The sequence below is a fragment of the Bison bison genome, unplaced genomic scaffold (genome assembly GCF_000754665.1).
Source record: "Bison bison bison isolate TAMUID 2011002044 unplaced genomic scaffold, Bison_UMD1.0 scf7180017864089, whole genome shotgun sequence".
Classification (NCBI taxonomy): Eukaryota; Metazoa; Chordata; class Mammalia; order Artiodactyla; family Bovidae; genus Bison; species Bison bison.
The window spans coordinates 639,124-647,371 of NW_011494661.1; the positions used below are offsets into that span (position 1 = coordinate 639,124).

The 8,248-nt window shown below is 62.1% G+C and overlaps 1 protein-coding gene across 2 annotated transcripts in view; it reads left to right on the plus strand.

The window, feature by feature from the left end:
- The window catches only part of PLCB3 (phospholipase C, beta 3 (phosphatidylinositol-specific)), a 16,452-nt gene that overhangs the window by 3,498 nt on the left and 4,706 nt on the right, over positions 1-8,248 (plus strand). For both annotated transcript variants that reach the window (XM_010837990.1, XM_010837989.1), the window contains exons 2-21: positions 42-119; positions 388-456; positions 545-685; positions 907-986; positions 1,090-1,143; positions 1,236-1,311; positions 1,414-1,514; positions 2,051-2,217; positions 2,292-2,438; positions 3,344-3,584; positions 3,785-3,869; positions 3,945-4,131; positions 4,858-5,063; positions 5,879-5,975; positions 6,055-6,139; positions 6,422-6,546; positions 6,890-7,044; positions 7,125-7,286; positions 7,957-8,056; positions 8,143-8,247. In XM_010837990.1, the coding sequence (XP_010836292.1) occupies positions 42-119; positions 388-456; positions 545-685; positions 907-986; positions 1,090-1,143; positions 1,236-1,311; positions 1,414-1,514; positions 2,051-2,217; positions 2,292-2,438; positions 3,344-3,584; positions 3,785-3,869; positions 3,945-4,131; positions 4,858-5,063; positions 5,879-5,975; positions 6,055-6,139; positions 6,422-6,546; positions 6,890-7,044; positions 7,125-7,286; positions 7,957-8,056; positions 8,143-8,247 (2,461 nt within the window). The remainder of the gene's footprint in view (positions 1-41; positions 120-387; positions 457-544; positions 686-906; positions 987-1,089; positions 1,144-1,235; positions 1,312-1,413; positions 1,515-2,050; positions 2,218-2,291; positions 2,439-3,343; positions 3,585-3,784; positions 3,870-3,944; positions 4,132-4,857; positions 5,064-5,878; positions 5,976-6,054; positions 6,140-6,421; positions 6,547-6,889; positions 7,045-7,124; positions 7,287-7,956; positions 8,057-8,142; position 8,248) is intronic.

An 8,248-nucleotide genomic window follows, 5' to 3' on the forward strand; every position in this document is an offset into this window, starting at 1 on the left:
AGCCCTCACTCCCTGACCCCTGCCATCCTTCTCGTCCCCAGGAGGCCTCCAGTCGGAACCTGGTAACCCTGCGAGTGGACTCCAATGGCTTCTTCCTGTACTGGACGGGACCCAACATGGTGAGGGTGGCGCTGGCACAGCTTTCTTGGGTCTAGGGCCCCCTACCCCATACCCCCAGAAACCATTCCCTGACCCTGCCCTTGGGGGTGGGGCCCCACTGCTGCCTGACCTCTCCCACAATTCCCTGGACAGGAAGTGCTACGGGTGGGGGCTAAGACTGGGGCTACAGCAGGGGGTGAGCACTCCCTGGCCCCGGTGGGGAGCTTGGGGGCTTCCAGCTCTCACCCTGGAGCCTCTCAGACCCACCGTGGCATCTGGTTTCCCCAGGAGGTGGACACACTCGACATCAGTTCCATCAGGGACACCAGGATGGGCCGTTATGCCCGCCTGCCCAAGGTGAGTGATGGGGCCCCAGGTTATGGATGGGAGTGAGGTAATGGGGGAAGGGGACAGCCCTCTTCACCCTTGGCTCTCATCTACACAGGACCCCAAGATCCGGGAGGTGTTGGGCTTTGGGGGCCCTGATGCCCGGTTGGAGGAGAAGCTGATGACAGTGGTGGCCGGGCCAGACCCGGTGAATACAACATTCTTGAACTTCATGGCCGTGCAGGATGATACAGCCAAGGTGGGCTGGGATCGATGGCTGGGCCTGGGGGAGCTACTGCCTCACTTGCTGAGTCAGCCATCACTTAGTAGGCACCTGCTGTGTACTAGGCTGTTCTCTGCCCCTTTTTCTGATCATCCTCTGACAAAACGGTTTATAAGCATTTCCTGTGTATCAGACAGTGGCTGAGCCAGCCCCTCTGTCCCCCACTCACGCCCTGCCCCTGGATCCTGACCCCTCAGGTCTGGTCCGAGGAGCTCTTCAAGTTGGCTATGAACATCCTGGCTCAGAACGCCTCCCGGAACACCTTCTTGCGCAAAGCGTGAGCCTTGGGCCTGCCCTGGGGAAGCGCGGGGCAGGAGTGCGTGGTGGGGGGTTCAGGAGGCTGTTGTCCCAGGGCGTGACCCTGCCACCTGTCTCCCCAGATACACGAAGCTGAAGCTGCAGGTAAACCAGGATGGACGGATTCCAGTCAAGAAGTGAGCACCCCTTTCCCTCCTCAGCACCTCCTCTGCTGTTCTGACCTTGGTGACCTTTGCCCCACTGACCCTAACCCTTCCCATCTGCTCAGCATCCTGAAGATGTTCTCAGCAGACAAGAAGCGGGTAGAAACTGCACTGGAATCCTGTGGCCTCAATTTCAACCGAGTGAGGGGCCTGGGGACAGGGGTTGGGTGGGTATCACAATGGGTGCCTGCCCTTTCAGGGCCGGCTGACCCTGGGTTCTGACTCTCCACTCCTGGCCCCTAGAGCGAGTCCATCCGGCCTGACGAGTTTTCCTTGGAAATCTTTGAGCGGTTCCTGAACAAACTGTGTCTGCGGCCAGACATTGACAAGATCCTGCTGGAGATGTGAGCAAGGCCGACCTGCCCACCGGCCCCCGTGTACTGCATCTGGCCTCTGCCGGCAGCGGCATTCCTTCCAGTCCCGGGAGGGGAGGCAGACCTCTTGGGGGTCTCTGTGTGCTGGGCTGTAGCTGTGCTCAGGGTTGCCTGGGGCTCTTATGTGGACAGTTCTGTGCTGACCCTTCTTGACCAAGGATGCTCCTGAGACAGCAGGAGGTCCCCCGCGCTGGGGACCAGAATGCATTGGCTCAGATGTATTGTGGATGACGCTGGACCTGAGGTTGGACTCAGGAGCTGCAGGCAGGCATGGTGTGGTGGGCCAAGCCCTTGGTGGCTTCCAAAGCCCTTACTGATACCAGCGTCGGCACCAAGTGGTTAGGAGAGTGGATGGGGAAACTGAGGCCCAGGGGGGCTGAGACTGGCCCCCGTCCCCATCAGAAGGTTCTGGAACTAGGCACCGACCTTCTGACTCCTCCCCCAGGGAGGGTTTGAAGCAGGGGCTGGTGAGGCTGCAGCCTAAGCCAGCATCTCACCCCCTCCAGAGGTGCCAAGGGCAAACCTTACCTGACGCTGGAGCAGCTCATGGATTTCATTAACCAGAAGCAGCGGGACCCGCGGCTCAATGAAGTGCTGTACCCACCTCTGCGGCCCTCCCAGGCCCGACTGCTCATCGAGAAGTACGAACCCAACAAGCAGTTCCTGGAGCGAGGTGAGCCAGCGTGGGAACTGGGGGCAAGGCGGGAGGGCCCCCACTGACCCTGCTGACCCTACCCTGTCCCCCAGACCAGATGTCCATGGAGGGCTTCAGCCGCTACCTGGGAGGTGAGGAGAATGGCATTCTGCCGCTTGAGGCCTTGGATCTGAGCACAGACATGACCCAGCCGCTCAGCGCCTACTTCATCAATTCCTCGCACAACACCTATCTCACGGGTGAGCGTGCCCATCCTAGCGTGACCTCTGCCCTCTGGTCCTCAGACTGCCTCCCTCCCTTTGGGGTGGCCCATGCTGGGGAAGCAAGCCAGAAATAGCAAGCCTGTCCTGGGGAGCGGGCTTCTGTGCATGGGTTTCCCCGGAGGTCCAGGAGGCTTCCCCAGGGGAAGGGCTGAGGCCTGCACCTGCCCTGTGAAGGACAGCCTGTGTATATTGGAGGGGTGGCGGGGCTGGAGCTGGGGCCACCAGGTGCTCTTAAGCTGAAAGGAGGCCAGGAGGCGGGGTGGGGCGGGTGGGGCGTGGTGGGGCAGGTATCCAGAGAGGGACCCTGGAGGCGCAGAAAGAATGGAAGGAATTTGTACTGATCCTGAGTGAATGGGAAGGCTTCTTGCAAGGTGTTGAGCAGGGGGAGGTGATGTGACCTGGTATGTTTTTAGAAGGATGACGCCCGGTGCTCCACAGAGATTGGATGGGAGGCGGGGAGGAGCCTGCTGTCCCCAGGAGGAGGTGACAGAGGCTGTTCCAGGGCAGCCACCGTGGAGGGAAGAAAGGGAAGCGGGGGGCCGTGGGGGTGCTGGGGACAACCCCCAGTTCAGGCCGGTGGGATGGGGGCTGATGGGAGTTCATCTGAGAGAGGGTGAGACCTGGAGGTAGAGGGCCCGCCTGTCCGCCAGTGCCGACGGATGCTGACTCTGCCTGGCTTTGGGGCTTTGGGGAGAGGTGATGCTGGTTCCACAGTGAATCAAGGAGTGATCAGCAGCTGCCCAGACAAAGAGAACCCAGGCTAGGCCACCACCGGGGCTCTGTGTCCCCGGCACGGCCCCACCCAGCTCAGCGCAGGCCTGGGGAGGAGGATGAGGAGCCAGGCTGGCTGGGCACTGGTGGTGATGGAGCCTGGCCCCCAGCGGGGCAGCTGGCCGGAACCTCGTCGGTGGAGATGTACCGGCAGGCGCTGTTGTGGGGCTGCCGCTGTGTGGAGCTGGACGTGTGGAAGGGGCGGCCGCCCGAGGAGGAGCCGTTCATCACGCACGGCTTCACCATGACCACGGAGGTGCCGCTGAGAGACGTGCTTGAGGCCATCGCGGAGACCGCCTTCAAGACTTCGCCCTACCCCGTCATCCTCTCCTTTGAGAACCACGTGGACTCGTGAGTGGGGCCCCAATCCCAGCCAGGGGGAGTCCCTGTTGACCCAGGGACAGCCACTCACCATGACACTGTTGGATTGCTCCTATGACCTTTGACCCTGGGAGAGAGTGACCCTTTTGGTCATCTTGCCAGCCTCTGATCCACTCTGGGGATTTCAGCTTCACCCCAGGAACCTCTGACCTCTGACCTTGGCCCCACAGGGCGAAACAGCAGGCCAAGATGGCTGAGTACTGCCGCTCCATCTTTGGGGACGCTCTGCTCATCGACCCCCTGGACAAGTACCCGGTATGGGGCTCAGAGCTGGGGCAGGGCGTGGGGGTTAGGGCACCCAGCAGACGCTGACCTGTCCATGCCCACCAGCTGGCCCCAGGCGTCCCCCTGCCCAGCCCCCAGGACCTGATGGGCCGCATCCTGGTGAAGAACAAGAAGCGGCACCGACTCGGCAGCGGCGTCCCCGACAGCTCCGTGCGCAAGCGGCCGCTGGAGCAGAGCAACTCGGCCCTGAGCGAGAGCTCCGCCACCACCGAGCCCTCCTCGCCCCAGCTTGGTGAGATCCTGGCCTGACCTCCTACCCCAGTCCCGACTCTAAGCCCCCACTTCTCTGAGCCCAGCCCTCCCTGGAGATGCGCCTTCTGCGCCCAACCTGACCTCCCCCCTCTCTGAGCCACTCGCCGCCTGGGATGTGGTTCCATCCACCTCCTGACCCTTCAGTCTCAGCCTCCAGCTAGCACCTCACAGAGGTGTTCCCCCTCGACCAGGTTGTGACTCAGACCTCTGACCTCAGTGAACCATCTCTCTCCTGAGACCCCTTCTGAGTGTACCCGCCCAGTGGGTCCTATTTCAGCTCACCCTGACCTCTCACTTTATTGAGGCCCCTCTTCCATCTGACCCCTGACTGCTCACCTCCCTAAGCCCCTTCATGGGGTGTAGCCCTAACTGACCCTTGACTTGGAACCCCTCCTTGTCATCCTTCCCCCTAACTGTCAGGACTGTTGTATCCCAGTTCTCAGCCTTCTGAGCCACCCTACCTATCTTCCTGAGTTACATCTCCCCAGAGTTATATTTGCACCCTGACCTTTGACCTTTGACTCCTCTACACTACCACTGGGTTTGATCCCATTCAATTCCTGACCTCCCCCTCTCCTCAGCGACACTGCGCTGAGAGTACCCCTGGACTCCATGAGGCAGCTCTGCACCCCCCGGGCCCAACCCTTCCTGGCTCCTGAGCAATTGTGTGCCCTGACCCCTGACCCCATGGCCTTGTCCTCTGCAGGGTCCCCCAGCTCTGACAGCTGCCCAGGCCTGAGCAATGGGGAGGAGGTGGGCCTCGAGAAGCCCAGCCTGGAGCCTCGGAAGTCTCTGGGGGAGGAGGGTTTGCAGCGGGGCCCTGATGTTCTTGGACCTGCCTACCGGGAGGATGAGGAAGAGGACGAGGAAGAGGAGGAACAAACGGACCCCAAAAAGCCGACCACGGATGAGGTCAGGCCTGCGAGCGGGATGAGGGGGCAGTGGCATGCCTTCACTTCCCAAATGGGCTGAGCCCTGACTGTGCCAGGCACAGCCCTGAGCGCTGGGTCCACCTGCCCTCCCAGAGTTCACACAGAGGGGGTGTGTGTGGAGTTGGGGAGGGTCTTAGGTAAACAGGTATGGAAACAAGTGTGAAATTGTGTTTGGGATACGGGCTGGGAGGGGTGAGTTAGGGTGTAGAACCGGGGTGAGGAGTGGGGAGTCGGACCTCGGCGAGGACGTTGGGTGAGCAGACTGAGGAAGGGGGGCTGTGCACAGGCCTTGTGGCAGGGCCAGAGAGTGTGGAGGAGGGAGGGGCACTGAGTTCTGGGGAAGGGAGGTGACAGGAAAGGTCAGCGCTGAGACTGGGTTTGGGAGGGGCCTGGAGTGGGGACGGATGTGGGCAGAGGTGAGTGAGCTCAGGACACAAGGCTTGGGGAATCTTGTGAGTACCCAGGAAGAGGTGGCAAGGCGGTGGCTGGAAATGAGAGTGGGGGTGGGAATTTGGGGGCTCACCCTCATGTGAATAATTGAACCCCTGAGGTTGGCTGAGGAGTTCCAGCTTCCAAGGATCAGGGGGCAGGAGGCAGACTGGGAAGGTGGGGTCCAGGGCCCGGTCAGCAAGGCCCAGAGAGAAGGTTGTGGGGCGCATGGGACCATGACGGACAGGCTGTGGCCGGGCTGGGAAGAGGGTCAGCGCCTCCTCTGTGGTGCGGGGGCAGGTGAGGGAGCTTCCAACTCCCGGCTGGGGGGCACGGAACTGCTGACCCTGCGATTGGGGGCCCCAGGGCACCGCCAGCAGTGAGGTCAACGCCACTGAGGAAATGTCCACACTCGTCAACTATATCGAGCCTGTCAAGTTCAAGTCCTTCGAGGCTGCTCGAAGTGAGTGGGGTGAGAGGTGGGGGAAGGGGAGGCAGTCGGGCTCTGCCAGGCCTGATCCCCTCCCACCTCCACCCCCCAGAGAGGAACAAGTGCTTCGAGATGTCGTCCTTCGTGGAGACCAAGGCCATGGAGCAACTGACCAAGAGCCCCATGGAGTTTGTGGAGTATCCTTCCGCACTGGCAGTCTGGCGGGCCAGGGTGGGGCTGCTCACTGGGAGGCAGGCTCGGGTGGTTCTACCACTCCTGACTCTCAAGCACCCCTGTCTAGGTTGGGAGTGGGCCTGGGAGACTGCCCAGGGCCTAGGCTGAGAAGTGGGGGACTGCGGGACAGCTTGAGCTAAGGCCGGGAGATGGGTTCACAGGAGCCGAGGATGGGCCTGGAGCACTGGGCTCGAGGCAGAACGCGGGGCCAGTACCTGCCTGTGGTCCCTGACTGTCAACCTCAGATACAACAAGCAGCAGCTCAGCCGCATCTACCCCAAGGGCACCCGCGTGGACTCGTCCAACTACATGCCCCAGCTCTTCTGGAACGTGGGCTGCCAGCTCGTTGCACTCAACTTTCAGACCCTGGGTGAGCGCTGCCCTGCCTTGACCTTTGACCTCTGGCCCCCAGCCTCACTAACTTCTGCCCCCTGATCCTGTGAATCTTGACTTCAGGGACCTCTGACTCTATCTAATACCAGATCCCCAAATCCAACCAAGACCTCAGCTGACCCTAACCCCTGACCTTGGCTGATGCTAGACCTGGTCCCTTGTCCAGTATTCTTGGAATCTGGATCCTGGATGCCATCTGATCTGACCTGAATGACCCCTGGTTTCCCCACTGCACTGCATGGCAGTGTCCTTCCTGACCCCTGACCCTGTTCCACCTGCTGACCCTCGCCCTCCCCATGTTGCGCACCGCCCCCCCCCAGATGTGCCAATGCAGCTCAACGCCGGCGTGTTTGAGTACAACGGGCGTAGCGGCTACCTACTCAAGCCTGAGTTCATGCGGCGGCCGGACAAGTCCTTTGACCCCTTCACCGAAGTCATAGTGGACGGCATCGTGGCCAATGCCGTGCGGGTCAAGGTGGGGCCGGGAAGGGCGCGAGCCAGGGTGTCCCGGGGGTGGGACTTTTGAGCAGCCTCCTCACCCTCCTGGCCCCCCAGGTGATCTCGGGGCAGTTCCTGTCTGACAGGAAGGTGGGCATCTACGTGGAGGTAGACATGTTCGGGCTTCCTGTTGACACGCGGCGCAAGTACCGCACACGGACCTCACAGGGGAACTCGTTCAACCCTGTGTGGGATGAGGAGCCATTCGACTTCCCCAAGGTGAGCCCCAGACCTGCTAGACTCCCTTGGGGGAACAGGAGCGCCATGTGGTCGGGGTCAGAGGCAGGGGTGCCGAGGCTAGGGGTGTCACCCCAGACCTGCCGGGCTCTCTTGGTGGGGGAACAGGAGTGCCACATGGTCGGGGGTCAGAGGCAGCGGTGCCGAGGCTAGGCCTGTCACCCCAGGTCCTGCCTGTCCCCGCGTCAGGCTGGAGCTCCCTGCCCTCTGTGGGGTCAGGGTGGGGGGACAGGAAGCTGAAACGGCAGGAGGTCCCGTAGCCCCCTGGGGGCACAGCCCACCCCCTCTCCCAGGCAGGAGGGACTTGCTGCAAGCTCACCCCAGCTGCTCCCTGCCTCCCAGATGGATGGGCCTGCCGAGGATGCGGCCTCAGTCTCAGATGCATGGCTTGGTCTAGTTGCTAAGCCGGCAGTGACCAGACCCGTCCTGCCATAATGATGCCTGGAGGGGTCTGTCTGCCTGTGTTCTGGACTCAGGGCTCTGGGGAACACTGGCCACCTCTGGCCCAGCTGCGGAGGTGCGGGTCCACCATTGGCTCAGTGGCGATGGTGACTGATGGTCTGTGGTTGGGTCATGTGGTCCAGGGGCCCACTCTGGGTGGCGGCCTTGCTGGCCATGGTCATCTGCGGCTCAGACCAGACTGGGCCCTCAGGTGGTGCTGCCCACACTGGCTTCGCTGCGCATCGCGGCCTTTGAGGAGGGGGGCAAGTTCGTGGGGCACCGGATCCTGCCTGTCTCTGCTATCCGCTCAGGTGAGACCATCTGGGCTCTGGGCAGTTAGGGGGGGCACAGTGTGTGGGGACCTGTGCTCAGCCCCCTTGCCCTCCCACCCTCCCAGGGTACCATTACATCTGCCTGCGGAATGAGGCCAACCAGCCGCTGTGCCTGCCAGCCCTGCTCATCTACACCGAGGCCTCCGACTACATCCCCGACGACCACCAGGG